At 41.0% G+C, this 23,236-nt stretch overlaps 1 protein-coding gene across 8 annotated transcripts in view; it reads left to right on the top strand.

The window, feature by feature from the left end:
* The window catches only part of FMNL2 (formin like 2), a 318,758-nt gene that overhangs the window by 175,551 nt on the left and 119,971 nt on the right, over positions 1-23,236 (top strand). For 7 of the 8 annotated variants that reach the window (XR_004969607.1, XM_036320780.1, XM_036320775.1 and 4 more), the window contains exon 2: positions 16,002-16,085. Coding sequence is in view for 7 of the 8 variants with exons in the window: in XM_036320780.1 (XP_036176673.1) it covers positions 16,002-16,085 (84 nt within the window). In the remaining variant the exon portion in view is untranslated. Of the gene's footprint in view, positions 1-1,252; positions 1,353-16,001; positions 16,086-23,236 lie in introns of those variants that run through there. The other variant, XM_036320781.1, reaches the window with a different exon arrangement.

Raw genomic sequence — 23,236 nt, 5'->3', positions numbered from 1 at the left:
GCTGGGTGCAGGACTATGCATTGACTACTATACATGTGTTAACTGATTTGATTTTCCCAAGTATACATGTATGTGTGTTCAATTACGCATGTGCACATACTCATGGCACATGTAAGTGGGCCTTCTTTCATGATCATGGAAAAAGAGACACGTTGGTCTGGATTCTTTGTTTTATTACCTATTGTGATAAAAACCAGTTATATGAACATGGACATTGCCTTCAGCTTTTTGAGTCTGTTTAGTCACCTATAAAAGGCAGAAAGGACTAAAATGTCATAAGCTTCTCTTCCAGCTCTGTACTTTTTGATTATTAAAAAGGTATGGAAGAGTCATTTGTGTTTAGTTCAATCCTTAAAGAAAGCCTTCCCAGAAAACAGGCTGTAACTAAAATTGTGAATGGAAGATTAGAGCTCTGTCTCATTTGCACAGCGTCCCCAGAAAGGATAGCTTTCCAGTCAGCTTTTATTTTAAAGATGTAACTCGGTGAGGGAGAGGCGGATTTCTCCTGTTGTGGGCTTCGCTGGCTACAGGAATGATGTTAACGCCCTCAATGATTAAATAAAACTAACAGTGACAATGAAAGGTGACTGTCTGATGATTCGATTTGGGGAACTCTTTGGCTGGCTGCCTGAGTCCTGTGCCAGGAAAGAAGATGAATATATTTTAGCAGCATCCTCTTGGCTAGGAGGATATTAAAATTTAGGATGTCAGGTAGTTGCTTGGAACAAGAATATAGATCATGGAAGAAAATGGCTTTGAGGTGAGTCGAACAGAGGGGTGGGTCATGTGTTGAATTTGCAACCACCCTCCTTGCTGCCCTCAGATGTTGCAGTTTTAAAGTGAATACATAGGGGAATTGGTACATTATTCAGAATCAACCTGATGTCCCAGTAATGGTATAAGGGAAAAAATGACAACGTGGGAAGAATTAACAGAGGAGAAAACCTTTACCTATTGTGATTTGAGGACCCCAAAGGCTTGCTCTTTTTAGACATTTCCTTGGCTGATGACTTCCCACTGCGTGTCAAGTGATTTTAAAATTCTGTGGTCTGGTGTGCAAGGTCCTGCCTTTCTGACTTGATGTCCTACTCCCCACTTCTTGCCCTCTGGTTTATTGTGTGTAGCTCACAGTCCTCTGCTTTCTACTGTATCCGTGCCTCTGCTCACACTTTTCCTTCATCTAATATAATGAGAATAATAAGATCTAATATGTAGAGTATGTTCCATGTATTTATTTTGTGCTAACTACATGCATGATCCAAGTTTATTTTTCTTAGACTCTATGAGGCAAGTGGAATCATTACCATTAGCATCTTCTCATCATTATCACCACTGTCATCTCTATTTTACAGGTGAGGAAGCTGAGATTTAGTTGAAATAATTTACCCAAGATTCCACTATTAATGAGTGGGTAGAGGTAGGATTGCACCCAGGTGGCCCAGCTCCAGAGCCCAAATATTAAAGATCATACTGTGCCATTAAATGCTATTCTTTACTACCTTCCCCACACCTCCAAGCCCAGTCCATAGCAAGTCCTGATTTTCGTAAGGAAAAGGGTAGAGGAGGTCGGGAGAAGGTCAATGGGGAAAAAAAAGGAGACATATGTACTACTATTTGTAATACTTTAAACAATAAAATAAAATTTTAAAAAAGGAAGTGGCTGCATTGGTTATGTTATGTAATAGGTTATCTTTGGCATTGGTGTATTTATCTACTTTGCTTCACGGAAGTTTATCTCCTGTTTGTATCTCTCTCTCTCTCTCTCTCTCTCTCTCTCTCTCTATATATATATATATATATATATATATATATCAGTTTGCTGAATTGAGTTTCTGGCTATCTTTAGATTTGACCACAAAACTTATTTTTGGGTCCTAGTTCATATTTTTGAAGATGTTGAAGACTATTGTTAAAACACCATTATTTTGCCTGAAAATATCAATAGCTTAAATAGTCCTTTGCATTTTCACTTTAATCTTGCATGCCAGTGATCATGTCTCTGGATATTCAGGTAGAATTGTTGGATTGCTTCGCTCATGGATGGGCCACTATAGCTTAAGTGTCATGGAAGGAGCGTGATCCTCCAGGTCTCCCTCGAGTCCCGCTTTGCCATCTGTCTCATGCATGGAAGTGGTGTAGCCTCCTTGTCATTCAGTTTTCTTCTCTGTTAAATGCAGAAGATAATGCCTACTTGTCGGGATCATAAAGCAGAATAAATGGGATAATATGTGCAGAGAGCCTAAGTGCCCGAGACATATGAGAGCATCAATAAAGCTACATCTTATTGTTTTTGACCCTTAACTTTGATGCTGACCTTCAGTTTTGACATATATGTAGGGGCCTTTTCAACTCTGGGCTATAAGTTCATTTTAGTTTGCTCTTTGATTCAAGTTGTGTGGCCCAAGAGCACCAACAATAACTGGTAGATCGGGGTTGGAATCCAGCCAGTCCGATTCCAGAGCCCAACTTGTGAGTCCCTGCCCCATGCGGCCTCATTAGATCCCGTTCCTTGCTGTGCTGCCCAAGCATCCAGTTGCAACCATCACATTTCCTTGTTTTGTTTTGGGGGTTTTTTTGTAGCAAAAGTCATGGTCCGGGGAGGGAGAAGTGAATTATTGTTTGGGTAGAGTTTCAGTGTGGCAAGATGAAAGAATTCTAGAGATACTTTATACAACACTGTGAATATGGTTAACAGTACAGACTGTACACTTAAACATGGTTAAGGGGGCAAATTTTATGTTATATGTGTGTTTTTTGCTACCACAAATTTTAAAAAAGTACTGGCTCTTTTATCACTTAAGGACTAAAAGATTGTCTAAGCTATTTCTCTCATGACATACTTTTTCCCTGCTTCCACAAGCAACACTGCTTGTAAAGTCTGTGCTCTTTCTTCTTTCTATGCAGGTGACCATGTGATATCACGTAATAGAAGAGTTTCTGTTGTTGAATCTGGTGACTTAATACTTAGAAGTTTTAATGTAGAGATTAGGAGAACAAAGGTGCTATATTACATAAGATGTGTTTGGGTACGATTCCCTTTCACTGCTCTGTGTCTGCATCTCACTGTGGGTTTCTCAGCCTGAGCCTTGGGGATATCAGGGGAAAAGAAGGAAGTTTTACAAGCTTCCATTCCTCCCATGTACCCAGGACCAGGGCTAATGTCAGAAAACTATTCCTAGGAGATGGGTTTATTTGGTTCTCAGTGATTTGAGTACTTTCAGTTTGCTCTATGTTGAATATGATAATTAATCTGTAAGTATAACTTCAGATGTATAGACTATCATAGACTCTCTTTTACCATAATTAATTTCTCCCTCAAGGACCCAGAAACTTCATTGTTATTTACCTTCTATTTCCAAAAAGTCCTGAGATGGAAATTACATCTCAAAACAATGTAAAATAGTATAGTTAAGAATATAGGGAGGAAGATGGCGGCGGTATAGGCAGACGCGTCCCAGGTCGTGTCCCTGAGCAAATGGAGTGAGCAGCTGAAACTAGTAACATCCACCCCGAATTGGCGAAATTCCTCAGCTGGCGAGACGGTTTACAGCCGGGAAGAGCAGAACTCCCCTGGAAAGGTAAAAAAACCAGGGATTTGGGCAGGAAAGTTTGCCAGACCTCTGAGCCCAGAGAGTCGGAGGGAGACCGCGTGGCAGACAGCCGCGTCCCTTGGGACAGGCACAGCCCCTGACGGGGGAAAGGAGAACCGCGGGATTCCTGGCGCTGCCCGGGGAATTGAGAGCTCGGTCTGTGATCACAGAGGACTGAGCCTAAAGGGGGCAGCCTGAAGAGCTGACCAGACCATGCAGTCCCGGTAAGAGAAGAAGCTTACAGAAACCAAGCCTTCCCCGTTTCCGCGGCCGGCATTTGTTTGTTTGTTTTCACTGAACCCTGTTCATGGGACATTTCGGATACAGACACTCACCTGTGCTGAAGAGAGGGAGAGTGTGCGGGGGAGTGGAATCTGGGGAGAGACTGAGGAGAGAAGGGGGGCCGGGAGAGGTGGCAGCGAATTGAGTGCTGAGCCACCCCTGAGCCCAGGGCTGAGGCAGCCATTCTCTCCGGAGAGTGAGACTCCTCCCCCCAGCCCCCAGGCAAGGAGCACAGCCACACCCAGATTCCACCCTGTAGGAGATCAAGGATTAAAATAACCTGATCAGTCCCTGGGAGTTAACAGGGTCTGGCCTATAGAGGGATTTTCAATCCCAGCAACAACACAGCACTGGTAACTCTTACGCAGCCAGCTCTGGGCAGTGAACTTCCACTGGACAGAGAGGCCCTGTAGCCTCAGAGGCCATCCCCAGAACACTGCCACCCAGAGGCTGACCCACAAACTGACTCTTTGCTAAACACAAAATAAGGCAGTCTGGGAAACAAATGCGGCTTGCTTTAAAATAAGGACTGTGGTTTACAACACAGAGGAACAGTGTATCGCAGGGAAACTCAACACTCTCCTGAATACCTGGCAGGTCTAAGGCGAGCCACACTGAAAAATAGAAGAACCGAAGGACCTTCACTACTGCAATATTTTTTTTTTTTCTTTTTTCACCTTTTAACTAAGAAACCAATTTTTTTTCTTTTTTTTTCTTTTTTTTTTTCTTTTCCTCTTATTCTTTTTTTTTTTTTCTTCTTTTTTCCATCACCTGATTTTACCCTTTTAATTACTACCTTCTTATTTTTAACCAGTATTATTACTGCTACCATTTTACCATTTTTTTTAAAGTGCCATTTTATTTTCTCTTTATTTTATTTTGGGATTAGTGTTCTCCATTCTATTTTCATCGTTATATTATTGGTTGTTTCTAGTTTGCATTTATCTCCAGGGAGCTGTTGCTGGAATTTGTTGGGATTAATGGTTGTTCTATAGGAGTATTCTCCTCATATAAAAAGTCTCTTCCCCTCTTCCACTTCATTCTCTCTATTCGCTCTTTTTTTTTCTTTTCCTTTCTTTTCTCGCTTTTACTTTCCCCCCTCCTTTTTCCCACTTTCATTTTTGCACTCCTTTTTTTGGTCCCTAATTTTCTTTTCTTTTTTCTCTTTTCTCTTTTTCTCTTCCTTCTTCCTTATCCCCTAATTCTCTTAATTCAGGTGGTCACCTTTATTTGGGGTTATTAATATCGTGAATATATTTGTGTATAGTGCCTGGTACGTGGTGCCTTGTTGTGTTGTATTTTGTGCCTTTAAATCAACACAGCAGATCCAAGCAACAGCAACCTCCTGAGCACCACACCCTCTGCTGAGGAACAGCAGCTGTACGTGAAACCTCACCCCACCAGCCAGAAGAGCCACCACAGCTGTGAACAGCACCCACCAGAGGAGTTGCTGCCAACTGAAGAGCAGCTGCTACCGCAACCGCCCGAAGAGCAACCGCAGACCAAGGAGTCACTGCCACCAAGGGAGCAGCCACTGAACGACTCAACGTCTAGATATGTCAGTGAGATCAAACATGGGTAGACAAAGAAACCCCCAAAGGAAAGAGAAGGAGGACTCTCCAGAAAAGCAGCTAAGTAATACAGAGGCATGCAACATGACAGAAAAAGAATTCAGAATAAGGGTCCTAGAGTGCATAAACCGGATGGAGGAAAAAATCGACAACCTCAGCAAGAAGCAAGAAGAAACAGATGAAAAAATCGATAACATATGGAAGAAGCTAGAAGAAACAGATGAAAAAATCGATAACATATGGAAGAAGCTAGAAGAAACAGATGAAAAAATCAACAACTTAAGTAAGACCCAAGAAGATATAAAGAGTGATATAGCTGCAATGAAAAACTCCATTGAAAGTATCAACAGTAGACTAGGAGAAGCGGAGGACCGAATTAGTGATTTAGAAGACAAGGAAGCAAAACACACCCAAAATGTACTGCAATTGGAGAAAAAAATGAAAAGACAGGAGGAGAGCCTAAGGGAGCTTTGGGACAACATGAAACGAAACAACATACGAATAATAGGGGTACCAGAACAACAGAAGGATGAACAAGGATTAGAAAACCTATTAGAAGAAATAATATCAGAAAACTTCCCTGAGGTGGGGAAGAAAAAAGTCACACAAGCCCAGAGAGTCCCAAACAAGGTGAACCCAAAAAGACCCACCCCAAGACACATCATAATTACCATGGCAAATGTTCAGGACAAAGAGAGAATCTTACAGGCTGCAAGAGAGAGACGGAAAGTTACATACAAGGGATCTCCCATTAGACTGTCAAATGATTTCTCAACAGAAACACATCAGGCCAGAAAAGAATGGACGGAAATTTACAAAGTGATGCAAAGCAAAGGACTGAATCCAAGAATACTCTATCCAGCAAGGCTATCATTCAAACTTGAAGGGGAAATAAGAAGCTTCACAGACAAAAAAAGGCTAAGGGAGTTTATCACCACCAAGCCAGCAATGCAAGGAATGCTAAAGGGACTGGTATAAAAATAAGAAATAAAAAGCTCAGAAAGAAAACAGCCACACAAAAACAGAAATGCCTACAAACAAGTACCTTTCAATAATAACTTTAAACGTAAACGGACTAAATGCTCCAAACAAAAGACATCGAGTGGCTGAATGGATAAAAAAACATGACCCATACATCTGCTGTCTACAAGAAACCCACCTCATTAGAAGGGACTCACACAGACTGAAAGTGAAAGGATGGAAAAATATCTTTCAGGCAAATGGAAAGGAAAAGAAAGCTGGGGTAGCAATACTTATATCGGACAAAATAGACCTCAAAGTGAAGGCCATAACAAGAGATAAGGAAGGCCACTTCATAATACTAAAGGGATCAATACAACAAGAAGATATAATCCTGGTAAACATATATGCACCCAATGCAGGAGCACCCAAATTCATAAAAAAACTCCTGGAAGATATCAAAGGAGACATCGACAACAATACAATCATAGTTGGGGACTTTAATACACCACTGACAGCACTGGATAAGTCCTCTAGACAAATAATCAGCAAAGATACAGCAATCCTAAATGACTCACTAGATCAGATGGACTTAATAGACATCTTCAGAACACTTCACCCGAAAGCCAGGGAATATACATTCTACTCAAATGCTCATAGGACATATTCAAAAATAGACCATATATTGGGTCACAAGCAAAGTATCCCCAAATTCAAGAAAATTGAAATCATAAAAAGCGTCTTCGCAGACCACGATGGCATAATATTAGAAATAAACTACAATAAAAACAACCCAAAATACTCAAACACCTGGAAGCTGAATAGCATGCTATTAAATATTGATTGGGTTACCAATGAAATCAAAGAAGAAATTCGAAACATCCTGGAAACTAATGACAATGAAAACACAACAATCCAAAACCTATGGGACACAATGAAAGCAGTCCTGAGAGGGAAGTTTATAGCTCTACAGGCCTATCTCAACAAACAAGAAAAAATGGTAGTAAATCATCTAACTCTACAACTCAAAGAATTAGAAAGAGAGCAACAAGAAAACCCCAGAGTGAGCAGAAGGAAGGAGATAATAAAGATTAGAGCAGAAATAAATGACATAGAGACCAAAAAAACAATACAGAAAATCAATGAAACCAAGAGCTGGTTCTTTGAAAGGATAAACAAGATTGACAAACCTCTAGCCAGACTCACCAAGAAGCAAAGAGAGAGGACCCAAATAAACAAAATCAGAAACGATAGAGGCGAAATAACAACAGACCCCACAGAAATACAAATGATTGTTAAAAAATACTATGGACAGCTCTACTCCAACAAACTAGACAACCTGGAGGAAATGGACAAATTCCTAGAAAAATACAACATTCCAAAACTCAATCAGGAAGAATCTAAAAATCTCAACAGGCCAATAACTATGGAAGAAATTGAAGCAGTCATCAAAAAGCTTCCAGCAAACAAAAGCCCAGGACCAGACGGCTTCACAGGGGAGTTTTACCAAACATTCAAGGAAGAACTAAAACCTATTCTCCTCAGACTACTACAAAAAATTCAAGAGGAAGGAACACTTCCAAGCTCATTCTATGAAGCCAGCATCACCCTAATACCAAAACCCGGTAAAGACAACACAATGAAAGAGAATTACAGGCCAATATCGCTTATGAACATAGATGCCAAAATCCTCAACAAAATCTTAGCAAATCGGATCCAGCAGTACATCAGAAAGATCATACACCATGACCAAGTAGGATTTATCCCAGGGATGCAAGGATGGTACAATATCCGCAAATCAATAAACGTGATACATCACATAAACAAATTGAAAGAAAAAAACCACATGGTCATATCAATTGATGCAGAAAAAGCATTTGACAAAATTCAACACCCATTTTTGATAAAAGCTCTCAGCAAGGTGGGAGTAGAAGGATCATACCTCAACATAATAAAAGCCATATATGACAGGCCCACAGCCAACATCATACTCAATGGACAAAAACTAACACCATTTCCCCTAAGAACAGGAACAAGACAGGGATGCCCCCTCTCACCACTCCTGTTCAACATAGTACTGGAAGTGTTAGCCATTGCAATTCGGCAAGAAGAAGAAATAAAAGGCATCCAAATTGGAAAAGAGGAAGTAAAACTGTCCTTATTTGCAGACGACATGATATTATACATACAAAACCCTAGAGACTCCATCAAAAAGCTACTGGACTTAATACATGAATTTGGCAATGTAGCAGGATACAAAATTAACCCAAAGAAATCTGAGGCATTTCTATACACCAATAGTGAACTTCCAGAAAGAGAGATTATAAAAACAATCCCGTTTACCATCGCACCAAAAAAATTAAGCTACCTAGGAATAAACTTAACTAAAGAGGTAAAAGACCTCTACTCAGAAAACTACAGGACATTGAAAAAAGATATAGAGGAAGACATAAACAGATGGAAGAACATACCGTGTTCATGGATTGGTAGAATCAACATCATTAAAATGTCCATACTACCCAAAGCAATCTATAAATTCAACGCACTTCCCATTAAAATACCAACGGCATACTTCAGAGATCTAGAACGAACTCTCCAAAAATTCATCTGGAATAAAAAAAGACCTCGAATAGCTGCAGCAATCCTGAAAAAGACCAAAGTAGGTGGGATCTCAATACCAGATATCAAGATGTATTACAAAGCCACTGTTCTCAAAACTGCCTGGTACTGGCACAAGAATAGGCATATAGATCAATGGAATAGAATAGAGAGCCCAGAAATTGGCCCGAACCAATATGCTCAATTAATATTTGACAAAGGAGGCAAGAACATACAATGGAGCCAAGATAGTCTCTTCAATAAATGGTGCTGGGAAAATTGGACAGATATATGCAAGAAAATGAAACTAGACCACCAACTTACACCATACACAAAAATAAACTCAAAATGGATAAAGGACTTAAATGTACGACAGGAAACTATAAAAATTCTAGAAGAATCCAAAGGCAACAAAATCTCAGACATATGCCGAAGCAATTTCTTCACTGATACAGCTCCTAGGGCACTTGAAACTAAAGAGAAAATGAACAAATGGGACTACATCAAAATAAAAAGCTTCTGCACAGCAAAAGAAACCATCAACAAAACAACGAGAAAACCCACTGTGTGGGAAAACATATTTGCCAATGTCATATCCGATAAGGGCCTAATCTCCAAAATTTATAGGGAACTCATACAACTTAACAAAAGGAAGATAAACAATCCAATCAAAAAATGGGCAAAGGACCTAAATAGACACCTTTCAAAGAGGACATTCAGAAAGCCAAGAGACATATGAAAACATGCTCAAAGTCACTAATCATCCGAGAGATGCAAATCAAAACAACAATGAGGTACCATCTCACACCTGTCAGACTGGCTATCATCAACAAATCAACAAACGACAAGTGCTGGAGAGGATGTGGAGAAAAAGGAACACTTGTGCACTGCTGGTGGGAATGCAGACTGGTGCAGCCACTATGGAAGACAGTATGGAGTTTCCTTAAAAAACTGAAAATGGAACTCCCATTTGACCCTGTGATCCCACTTCTAGGAATATATCCCAAGAAACCAGAAACACCAATCAGAAAGGATATATGCACCCCTATGTTCATAGCAGCACAATTCACCATAGCTAAGATCTGGAAACAGCCTAAGTGCCCATCAGTAGATGAATGGATTAGAAAACTGTGGTACATCTACACGATGGAATACTATGCTGCTCTAAAAAGGAAGGAACTCTTACCATTTGCAACGTCATGGATGGAACTGGAGAGCATTATGCTAAGTGAAATAAGCCAGTCAATGAAGGAAAAATACCACATGATCTCACTCATTCATGGATAATAGAGACCATTATAAACTTTTGTACAATAATAGATACAGAGGCAGAGCTGCCTCAAACAGATTGTCAAACTGCAGCAGGAAGGCCGGGGAGGGTTGCGGGGCAGGAGGTAGGGGGGTAAGAGATCAACTAAAGGACTTGTATGCATGCATAGAAGCATAACCAGTGGACATAAGACATTGGGGGATAGGGGAGGCTAGGGGACTGTCTAGGGCGGGGGGATAAAATGGACACATATGTAATACCCTTTGTAATACTTTAAGCAATAAAAAAAAATAAATTAAAAAAAAAAAAAAAAAAAAAAAAAGAATATAGACCATGCCGAAACCGGTTTGGCTCAGTGGATAGAGTGTCGGCCTGTGGACTGAAGGGTCCCAGGTTCGATTCCGGTCAAGGGCATGTACCTGGGTTGCGGGCATATCCCCAGTGGGAGATGTGCAGGAGGCAGCTGATCGATGTTTCTCTCTCATCGATGTTTCTAACTCTCTATCTCTCTCCCTTCCTCTCTGTAAAAAATCAATAAAATATATTTTAAAAAAAAAGAAAAGAATATAGACCATAAATGTAGCTACCACTTTGAGTACATCCATTGTTATAATTGATACCAATTTGAATTTACTGGCAACAAAAACAAAACAAAGTTCAGGTTCCATGGTTTATTATTAGTGACAGAAGAATGCCCAAAACATCATTTTTCTTGAGGGAAATGTTGCTAGAATTGAACTTGAAGATTTCCCCCCATGAATTCATGTTTGGGAGATAATTACTAGTGAGTAATAATATCACTGACTGAGGTTTTCTAAGAAACAAACACTCTTCAGTGTATAGACTTTGTTAATAGCTGAAACATAAATGCTAAGTCAATGGAGATGTTTTTAGACTGCAGAGTAGGACACCTAGTTTGCTTTTCATTTATTCAGCAACCTACACAGTGCCTACTTTTTGCCAGATACTCTGCCATACATTGGGGATGAACAGAGAAGTCCTGGAAGTACTACGGTGTTTACTGAGCTGAGTAGGGAATTTGGATGGGTAAACGGATTATTGGGGAACAGTGTCCTAGGTGCTGTAATGGAGGCGTGCACAGTTCCATTGGAGCAGTTGGAGGAAGGCTCTACTGCTAATGACATTTGAGGTGATTTTAAAAAATATATATTTTATTGATTTTTTAAAGGGAGGAAAGGAGAGGGAGAGTTAGAAACATCGATGAGAGAGAAACATCGATCAGCTGCCTCCTGCACACCCCCTACTGGGGATGTGCCCGCAACCAAGGTACATGCCCTTGACCGGAATCAAACCTGGGATCCTTGAGTCCATAGGCTGACGCTCTATCCACTGAGCCAAACCGGTTAGGGCTTGAGTTGATTCTTAAAAGTCTGCCAGGTTTAAAGGAAGTAAAGGGATATTCCTTATAGAATGAATGTTCTTAGGTGGTCTCATTTCTTTTAGCTAGGAACTTGTATAATCTAGGCATAGATAATTAACAACCATTAAACTTCTTAACTCAAATAGCAGGTCTTCAGTGGACCTTTAGCTTGTACTTGAGTGCAACAACTTCACGATGAAATTCTCTTCCGGGCCTTCAGAAATTTTGGCACATGGTCAAAGCCCAGTACATAGTGGATGGATTGATGGATGAAAGGACACGGTGAGTCCTACGTCATAGATATCACAACATGTAGATGTCACTGTTAGAAAACTTGGAAGCAAATTTATATTTTCAGCCAAATAGGAGAGCAATTTAATTTTGTACAGCAAAGGGACCTAGCGATAGAGCCCATATTTTCCTCAGCAAATAGCGTGGGCTCTTATGAATTACCTGCACAAACATTTAGCTTGGTCTCCAGGGTCCTGCCCTATGCAGCATGAAAGGAATGAATTCCCTCTAACAAAGGTTGAGGGCAGGTATTACCAGCTAATCACAACATCCCTGAACTTTCGCCAGGCCTCTGCGGAGTCTCTGATTTTAAATAGAGCCGCCTCCTCGCCGTACCTGTGGAATTATTAAGCTGTGCAATGTATGCCTGAACAGTTCATAGGCTTGACTCGCGGAAGGGGTTATTCTAGATAAATGATTACCAAGTGCAGTATAAGTTTTGGTGTCCTGATGTTGAACAACTTCTCCCAACAATACCTAGTCATCAGGCCCACAGATTCTTAAGGCTCCTCATTTAGAAGAATACACACACCCTTTTCTTTCAGTCTCCGGAATTATGTGTCCACCTGCTTGACTGTTCTCTTGGATGTCTCCGCTCTCTCAGACATAAACAGGACCATTTATACATCTTGCTCTTCACCACCTGCTCCAGATCTGTACCTTCTTTTGCTGTGTGCCGCTCTCACTAAATGAACCACCGTTTACCTAGTAACTCAAGGAAGGGAGGAGCAAGGTGTTAATTCTTGACATCCTTCCTCAGCCCGCAAATTTAGCCAGTCAGTTTCATGTAATTGTCTGACATCCATCTACCTTGCTTCATTGGATGTGCCATCAGCCATCATCATCCATTTGAACTACTGCCCTGGCCTCCTAACTGGCCCCCCTGCTTCCACTTCCACTGTTTCTGATCAGTTCTCCACGTGGCGTCTACAGTCATCTTTGTAAAATGTAACTTGATTATGTCATCTCATGCTTACAAGCCTTCACTGGCTTCCCTTTGCGCTGTAGCTAAATAAAAAGAATTTACCCTGGCCTGCGTGGCTGGGCATGACATAGCCCTGACTTACCTTTCCAACTTTATCTTTTCCCCATTCCTCCTCTTCCCCTTTTTCCAGCTATGGTGTCTCTCTTTCAGCTCTGTGATGCGCCAAGCTGTTTCCTGCCTTTGCGTCTTTTCCCTGTTTCCTTTGCCCTGAATGCTGTCACCTGGCTCTCTCCTCATTTTTAGGACTCCTCTTAATTGTTACTTTTTCTTGAGAGGTCTTCCACATCGCCCAATCCAAAGTTGCCCTTCCATAATCTTGATCAAGACCCATCTGAGTTTAAGAAGATTCATTTGCTTTACCTGTATCTCCTCACCGTAACATGATGCTCCAGGGGGACCACATCTGTGTAGTCTCCCACTGTGCCATGTAGCACAGTACTGTACAGGGTAGTGCTTCATAACATTTTTTGAATTAAAGACTGTTTCATTAAAATAAAAGTAGACCCAGAAAGGAGACTCTTGGCCTTCTCTTTGCAATAATGACGGGGCCTGCATCTGATTCCTGTAGCAGGGTTTGCACGTGGCTTCCATACGAGTGTCGAGTGTTGAGTAGAGTCCTAACAGGAAGTCAGTTATTTGCTCTTTTGCCTTGCAAAAGAAAAGAAAAAAGAAAAGAAAAAGCTTGGTGCCATTTTCAGTGTTTGTCTTTGGGAGCCTCACAGACTAAGTTTAGGTCCTGGTTTTGCTCCCGTAAAGCTGTCTAATCTCGAGCAAGTTAACCCAGTTCTCCCAGGTCTGTTTCCTCGTGTATAAAATACGGGAAATTACATCTATCCCATGGGCTTGTTATGAAGATTACATGAGATTGTGTGCAAGGTACCTATACCATGGTGGGCACCTTGTAGCTCAGCCATTCTTTTTCTTATTCCCTTTATATCGCAAGAGATTAATAAGGACTCTGAGAAAACTCATTTAATTTACCTCGTAAACTTACTGTACTTATTTAATGCTAAATCATACCCAGGGGCACTCACATGAGGTCAAAATCAGTTTAAGAGGAAGTAATCCATCTCTAGGGTGCAAATAAACAGTGATGGACTGGTTATATAATGGCCAGTAATGTTGGGCTCCCTCAGAAGGATATTTGTGGAATTCACCTTTGCCTTATTCCAGGAGTTTTTTCTTTTTCAACATTATAATATTAAAATAACAAATAAATACAAATAGGTATTTTTTATTCCAGTTCAAGTAGATGTTCTGTGGAGCTGGGCCATGTGAAAATATTTTTCCCATTTTAGTATTTCTATGGAGAAACCTTGGCAGGCCCATCAAAAACTCTGGAGTCCAAAGCTCTTCTAATTATGTTGTCATAATTTGGGGGTAATTTAAAAATTAAATATTCTTAAGACAGTTTATTAAATTTAAATGGACTGGATTTGAATTAGTAAGTGGTGTATGTTTACCACCTACTTAGGCATTCCAATCTGGATGCTTGATTGAGTTTAAGGGGAAATTATTGTGTCATATCTACCAAATTATCCAAGGTTAATTCTTTGTCTCTATGAAGTGAGAATAACTCACTGACCTTTGCCGCTATGAAATGTGTTTCACTGAATGACATGAGACAGTACTGTGGCAGGGGAATTGTTTCTCTATAAGCCAAGTCCTCCAGAGAGCCAGGGGCTGAAGCATTACAAGGTTAAGGCCTAGCCCTGGCCGGGTAACTCATTTGGTTAGAGTGTCGTCCTGAACACCAAGATTGCTGGTTCAATCCTCGGTCAGGACACATAGGGGAGTCAACCAGTTGAATGCATAAATAAGTGGAAAAACAAATCGGTGTTTCCTTCTCCTCTCTCTTTCTCAAGTCAATAAGTAAAAATTTTAAAAAAAGATCTTGTAAAAAAAGGTTCAAGACCTATTTGCTCAAATATTGACACAGGCCAGGAGCTATGTTGTTTATTATGGGATAAGTAGGGTGTTGACGCAAGGGGGTAGACGCGACAATTAATAGCTGTGAGGCATTCATTGACTGCTTGGCTCAGTTGTGTAGAGTGTGGGGACTTTCGGGAGGCCCGGGGAACAGATGTGAATTCCTTCTGGGACTCTCACTGTGCCATGTTCTGTAGCTGAAGATCTCACCTCAAACCCAAGCCAAGTATCTTGAGAATGTGTGGGATTGGTTATTTGGGACATTAGGCTAATAACAGGTGAATGTACTAGCACTACAGAAGGTGCGCTGTATTGACACAGGGGAGGCTATATGAGTAGTGATGTCTAGACATTTAGCTCATGACCAATTTCTCATGGCAAGTTTGACTTCATAAGCTAATATAGCTAAACTGAGAATTGTGGTTGCTAATGTTAACATATGTCCAGCATAATGTTAGCATCTAATCTCAGAGAGATGACAAAATCAACAACATAAAAAAATCTGGGTGCTTCTCCCCTCCCCTTACCCACTCCACCCCCCCAGGCATATTACCTTGACCTTTCTTTCTTCTAAGCTCCAAGTACTCCTCTTTGGCCTCTGTAAACTGTTTCCTGAGCCCATTTCTTCTACTTTCTAAATAAACTTTCTCTTATATAAAAATTAATTAATTAATTTTAAAAAACCAAGCTGTTCTTTTACTCATAGGTGTTGTCAAAGGGAGTAAAAGTTGATAGTATCTGTCAGTGGTTCTGGTCATTACATTTTCTTTTGGTGTTTTCTGTTCCGCGTCTGGGGGCTGCAGTGCTTTAAAAATAAATTGGGGCAATATCTTTTCAACAATTCATGACCTTCTGTTGAGAAGAATGGGAGCGCTTTCTGTTGAGTAAATGAGAAATAATGCATTTCCTTTGCTTCAGTGCAGACTACCTTGATGTCCAAGCATAGGACTTCAGGGTCTCCACCTTCCATTGAACTGATTTGATGTTTAAATGACTTCTTCAGGTGTTTCAGTTTGATGAGATGCTAGAAAAGAAATCATAAAAGAACCACAGTAGTGTTCCTTGATCTGCCTATAAGTTACCCATGCGTAGTCTGTTGTGGAATGTGACATATCTCTTTCCTTTTTTTTTGGTCTTTTTCCAGAATGCTATGAACCTACCCCCTGACAAAGCAAGGTTACTGCGGCAGTATGACAATGAGAAAAAGTGGGAACTGATTTGTGACCAGGTAAGAAACAATGATGCTTTTATCAAGAAGTAATGAAAGAAGAGATTTCCTCCCTAAATATATTAGACACCCTCCCCCCCCCCCCCGCCCCCCCGGGCCCAGGAGATGCATGGATTTCTGTTTTGTGACTTGTTGCCTTCCTGTTTAAGATCAAAGGAAAGTTAGAAAATGACTTCTTTTATTCTTGCATGATTTTGATTCTCTCCTTTATTTTTAGACTTTTTGTATTAGGTTTTCTGGGCGATCTGGTCTGGTCAGGGGGGCATCCAAATTCAGATGATCTGTTTTTCTATTTATCTCACAGAGCAGTTTATGCTGCTTGAATAAGGCAGGCCCTCTAATTTAGTCGGCTTTTCCATTCATGTATATTGATGCATATTCATGCAAGAGGGTGAATTGTTTATAAAGAGACTACTTTGGGCTGATAAAAAATTATTTCAGTGTTTAGCAATTCTTTTTATTTATCATTAACTCATAACAAGTTCACACACTTCAGAAGGATATAAAGTAAAAAGTAGAATTCCCCCTTTTCTTTCTACCCTCATAATTGCACACCTTAGAGAGTTTGAAATGTCCTTCCAGTTTCCTTTTATGTTGTTATTTAAAAACAAACAAATATATGAACACACACACACACACTCTCTTCCTCATCTTGATACATTTGACAGTATATATGTCTCTGCCTTATTCTTTTAGATGTTCTATAGTAGTCCATTGGCAGTGGTAGTGATTTGAGGGGCACTTTCATCTAGGACTAGGAATAGGCTAGTTGTTTTAAAACGTAGAAGAGTCACTCCCTAAAGGTAGAGGGTAGGCTCTGCCGATTACATATTATCAGCTTTTTTTCATTTTGTGCCATGAGTTTCAGAGTGCTCGCATCCCTTACATCAGGCCACCCTGAAACTTTCTGGGAGTGCTGTAATTCCTCTGACCAGAGCTCCCTGGGGTCGCTATTGCGGGGTACAACGTGTCAGGGGAGCAGAGGGGTTTTCTTAAGGGGTTTTCCACGTTTCCTAAGAAGTAGATGCCTGCGGTTCTTAGAGGGTTTCTGCAGCACTCATTGTGTGTTGACCTAAGCCCCTAACTAAAACAGTAATGAAATGACGGTAAGAATCCTCCCCTCCTTTTCCATCCTATATTTGAGCACTAAGAATAGATAGCAACGGAAGAGGAAGCCTACTGCTTACATGACCGTGGTCCAAAAGAATAAAATGTGCTGACACTTATAATCTCCTTGCTCGAGACTTCATTTTTAATGACTATTAGCTAAACCTATTATTTTGAGGAAAAATGATTTTATGACAGTGAACAAATATAATAGGGATAATTACTATAAAGGAAAGGTAATCACTCAAGCGAGGGAAGGCCAAGGGGTGAGAAATTCTATAGTCGCACAGGTTGTGAATGACAGCGTAGGCGAAGGGAGATTGGCCCCGGTGGCGGTGAAGTTAGCGCTGAGAGGAAGGGCTGAGCCGTCCTTCCTTCCTCAGACCTGCAGGCGTAGTCACTGCCAACTCGGTCTTCCCTGCTCCTTCCGGGTGTGAATGAATTATTAGTGTTTGTATCTCCAGTGTGCCAGTCAGGGAAGGCTGCTGATGATGGAAGAGTTCCAACAGCTTTACTCTTCTCTCAGACCAGAAGTGGCTCCATAGGGTTGATGGTGGAGTCTCGGGCAGCTTGAGGCTCAGAGAGTAGCAAATCAGTTATCTAATTATTTGCCTGATTCTCAGCCCCTCAGAGTTCAGGTTATTACTGCCTTAAATGTGACTATGCCAGGACGTGGAGAATTTAGCTACTTCATCTGTTCCTGGCAGTCCCTTCAACACAAGCTGAAGTGGCTCCATCAGTTCTGAGTTGTGGGTGATTTATTAATAGTGAAGTAATAATTATTATTGTCGTTGCCAATAGCCAGCATTTAGTAAGCAGATTTTCCGACCAAAAGCTCTGTGTTTAATCTTCAAAGGATACCAGTAACACTTATTAGTGACTCCATTTGACATATGAGGAAAACAGACTGAGCGATTAAATCATTGCTGAAGGTTGCATAGCTATTAGGAGGTAATGCGGCATAGACTGTCAGATTCCCAAGAATATGCACATTCCGGGCCTTAACCGTACTTTCGGCTCCCTTCTTCACTGAGTACGCAAGTGTTTGAATGATATACTAAAAGGAAAAAGTACAAGCTATTCCTCTGCCCTGCATTCTGGTATTCTTTCCTGAGAGGGAGAGAAAGCCAGGGAGTTTTAGTACAGGCACTGAGCCTCATCTACCCACATGACCATCACGGTGAGCTACCATTTTTTGATCAAACAGTCATTGGGAGAATTGTGTCCAGCAGAAAACTGGACTTTTTGTCAGATACAGCTAACTTATTGGTGTGTCACCCACATGAATATGACTTCTCCTATGTATGTTTCTGAGGGGAAAAATAAAATCCATTAGCTTAAAGCATGAATGACGTAATATTTATATGACAAATATAATGTATTCGTGTTTATTTGACTGAAGGCTTATCTTACATAGACCTTGTCATACACACACGCACACAAACACACACGTTTGGCACATAATCTATATCTCTTTATGGTATCTAACCTGATGGACACTCAGAATACATTTGCTTTTATGATTCCATTTATATGAAATGTCCAGAATGAAAAATTCATAGAGAATGAAACTAGATTAATGGATGCCATGGACTGGAGAGGGGATGAGAGACTGATAATGGGAATTATATCTCATTAAACATGATATTTGCCTCTGCAACAAACAGAGATAGGGAAAAATGGGGAGGAGAACATAAGAGAAATAACTGTGTGTGTGGACCTTCTTTTGGATCCTTATCTGGACATACATTCAAGTACTTTGTGGGGATACTGAGGCATGTTTTATAGTAGCCTGAGGTGTAGTATGAGAGTAAGGAGCTGGAAATTGTTCCTTGGACAATTACAAACGAAAACCCCCAGCTGCTTGGCAATAAGAGGGCTCTCTCCTTGCTCTTTGTACCTGTACAGACAAAGAATGCCCCTTGCTCTCACTCCTGCCTCAGTTGTTGGTGTTCCCTAAACACAGACCCTGTGCTACACTGTTTGGCTTTGGAGTCTTGGCTGTTTTCCATCAGCTTAGGGCAGGGGTCCTCAAACTTTTTAAACAAGGGTCCAGTTCACTGTCCCTCAGACCGTTGGAGGGCCGGACTATAGTTTAAAAACAAAACTAAGAACAAATTTCTATGCACACTGCACATATCTTATTTTGAAGTAAAAAACAAAATGGGAACAAATACAATATTTGTATTTGCATGTGGCCCGCGGGCTGTAGTTTGAGGACCCCTGGCTTAGGGTAAAAGCTGCACTTAGGGAGCTTCAGAGATCCTGGATGGACTTTCAAATCATTACAGCAGGTAGGGTTGTAGAGACCGTGCATTTCAAGCCACTTTTTATTTCCCCTTTTAAAAGACTTTTTAAATTGATTTTTAGAGAGAGAAGAAAGGAGAGGGAGAGAAACATCAGTGGGACAGCAGAACATCAATTGGCTGCCTCCAGCACGCCCCCTACTGGGGATCTGGCCTGCATCCTGGGCATGTGCCCTGACCAGGAATTAATGATCAACCTCTCAGTGACCGGGCCTTAACCATACTTGTTACACTTAACCAACTAAGCCACACTGGCCAGGGCTCCACTCTTTATTTTTCTACTTAAAAAGTTAACATATGCTTGTCAAAAAGAGAAACTGTATTAGAGCATGTGAAGTAAAGTGTAAGTCCTTTTGCCTTTCCTATCTGTTCATGCATTCCCTTAATTTATTGGTGATGAAACTGAGGTTCAAGAGCATAAATGACTAGACCAGTAGCACCAAGGCTTCCCTGGCCAGTGAGATGAATGAGAACACCTAAGTTCCAAACCCCTTTCAGTTATTTCCTGTTACACAGGGGCCTGGAAATATTCACTGAAACAAAAATTGTAGTAGATAAGAAGTAATCTCTGAGGCTTCATCCAAAATCTTCTTGGGTGTTATTGGTTGGGGGCATGGATTGGTTCATAACTGAATGATGAAGTAGAAGTGGTTAGTCCTAATTTCAGGACATTTTAAATGACTAATGCCTATGGGTGTAAAATCAAGTTCTGGAATTTTATGGTGCCACACCTGAGCTGAGTTAGAAGGCTTCCTCTCTGTGGCTTTGTCGGTACCGATGGTGAGATTTATTTTGGGGGTGGATGTGGCATGGCTTGGTCTTGCCCCCTAATGGCTGGCTATTGTTTTGCATTATAGCCTTAATGAGAGATGGGGTCTCCCCATTTCTTGACTTATATGGAATTATATGGGAGAAGGAGATACAAACCAAAACAAAAGGGAGACTGAAGAGTTGGCTGGGAATCATACCCACCTAGACTCAGCTTCCTGGGGAGATTGAATGTCAACCCTCAAGGCTCAGCATGTGTCTGATCAGGAAAGGAGAAGGCGCCTGCTGCCATTGTGCCAGAGCTAAGTCAGGCCAGGGGCACTAAGATACTTCACTATACCAAGATACTCCACTACACCAAGATACTCCATTGCAGCAAGAATTGCTCTCTTGTCTTGGTCAACAACTGACCCATACCATTTGAATGTATTTAATTATTAAGAATATCATTATTTTGTAAATCCCTCACTTACATTTCCTAATACTATGTCTTTCAAAGGGAAAGAAAGTTACTTATTGGCTAACTTGTATCAAAAGTGAAGCCAATTTGCCACTGAAATAAAATTTTCTAAAATTTTAAAGAGCTAACAAAGTCACTAATCATCTGAGAGATGCAAATCAAAACAACAATAGGTACCATCTCACACCTGTCAGAAGGGCCATCATCAACAAATCAACAAATGACAAGTGCTGGAGAGGATGCGGAGAAAAAGGAACCCTCTTGCACTGCTGGTGGGAATGCAGACTGGTGCAGCCACTGTGGAAAACAGTATGGCGTTTCCTCGAAAAACTAAAAATGGAACTCCCATTTGACCCAGTAATCCCACATGTAGGAATATATCCCAAGAAAACAGAAATCAGAAAGGATATTTGCATTCCTATGTTCATAGCATCACAATTTACAATACCTAAGAGTTGGAAACAGCCTTAAGTGCCCATCAGCAGATGAGTGGATTAAAAATAGTGGTACATCTACACAATGGAATACAAGGGGTAATAAATAGGTATTGACATGGTGTCGTGGGGGTGGGTGGGGGAAGGACGCTATAGCCTACTTCAATGTTGGTGGCTGCCCTGTTAATTATTTGAGCTATACTATGGACAGATAGTGACACAGCAGTCCCCTTCCCCTTGCCATACTCCCTCTCCCCAGGCTCCCAGACTCCAGACTTAATCTGCCTTCAGCCCCTGTCCTCAAGTTCCAGGCTTTGATTCTACATTTAGCCACAGTCACTTCATCTGGCTTTCCCAGCTGTTTGGTTACCACACAGCCATCTCCCCTGCCCTCGCCCCCTTTTTCAGCCAGTCTTCTGGCTAGCTGATATTTTTTTACTCTATTTAATATTGTTTGATGTGAAATAGTTTACATTTTACTGTATTTCAATAATTCTGTGGTATGTGAAACGCTATCTATTTTCAAATCATTACGAGGTTTTTGAGATCTGTTTCATTCCTGAATGTAATTATTTGTCTTTTTCCTATAATATAAAAAGTTTCAAAATAAGATACCAATGTCTTTATTAAGTAAATCACTAATAACTAAAATTACTGAGTGAAGGACCCATCAGGGGCTAAATTCTACAGACCTAATCGGGGACCCAGGTGAGGCTTCAGCGTGCTCTGGGGTTGTCTCCAACCAAGGAAGAACGAACACACAGGCTCACACCTGCAGAGTTTCTGGGCCAGGCTTGGAAGTAGTGTGCACCACCAGCAGTCTCACCCCATTGGCTAGACCTGCAAGGGGGGTGAGAAATGTAGGCTAGCTGAATGCACACAAAGAGAAGAAAAGGTTTAGTGAAAGCTAGTCTCTGCCAATTTTGATAGTTTCATTTGTTTTAGGTTCTACTCAGTATTACAACTGGCTTTTACTTATGTATTTGTTAATTTACTTGTTGACTACGCAATTAGTTGTACAGGCAAGGGAAAGCCAAGAGGGAAGTGAGATGGCATGGATCTGAGTTTCCCCAGAACTCACTTGGAGGCGGGAAAAGACTCTAAATGGTTGCTAGCACCAGTTTGTCCTGAGTTCCAGCAGTGTGCCAGGCAGGAATGGGCTGTGGGGCATGTATTTTTGCCAAATTAAAACACAAACACAAAATTTTGTCTCCGGGTTGTGTTCTGACTTGATATTTTTAAAGAGACCATCTTCCTTTTCTTGAAATCTTCAAGAAAGGTATTGAGTTAGTTGCTGGTACATGAAAAAGAAGGCAAGTTTTCCGTCCCCCCATCCCCCCTCCCCAAAAGCAAAGTTTCCCTTCCATTAAGACTAACTCAGGGTCTCTTGATTCCTTGATTCTAAATCCCGGAGAAGCAGGTGCTGCATGATGAGCTTCCTCATGTTTAGTAAGTATCTCTGGAGTCACAGAAAATCGAGTCTGAACCTAGAAGCGGGCATACACTTTTCCTCTTCCAGAGGTTCCCTTTGTCATCCAGTTTTTAGAGCAGGAAGAAAAGGTGCTGGCCTACCTCACAGGGATTGAGAGGGGGGTAGGAAAAGGGAGAAAGGTAACCTAAAGAAAGGGGGAATTACTTCTTTTAATACTAACCCTCTTTGCCAGCTTGATGTAAATGCTCTGTCAGAGCAAGACGCCCAGGGCTCAGTCTGATTTCGAAGCTTTCAGGTTATCTTCTGCCAAACGCACACCCCGTTGCCTGCCTTCCTGCCTGGCAAGTCCAATAGAACTATAGAGCTCTGCCCCGCCCCCAAGCGAAACCACTTGACTTCCACAGCTGGCGTGGACGACCCCCTTATGTTATATGAGCATCTTTTGTGAACTTGGGAACATATTACAGGAAATGAAGAATCATACAGGCAATTTAATGCCTATTGGCTAGACTGAGGTTGACCTTTGACACTATCTTTTAGAAAATAATTTAAGTGATTTATTAAGGTGCTTTAGCCAAGAATTTGTGCTAGGTAATACAAATACTACTTTACATTGTTCTAACCCTTGGACATTTTAACTTTTA

This window comes from Myotis myotis, unplaced genomic scaffold (genome assembly GCF_014108235.1).
Source record: "Myotis myotis isolate mMyoMyo1 unplaced genomic scaffold, mMyoMyo1.p scaffold_m19_p_8, whole genome shotgun sequence".
Taxonomy (NCBI): Eukaryota; Metazoa; Chordata; class Mammalia; order Chiroptera; family Vespertilionidae; genus Myotis; species Myotis myotis.
Note: the sequence above shows the minus strand (reverse complement) of the source record. Positions and strands in the feature narration are given on the sequence as shown.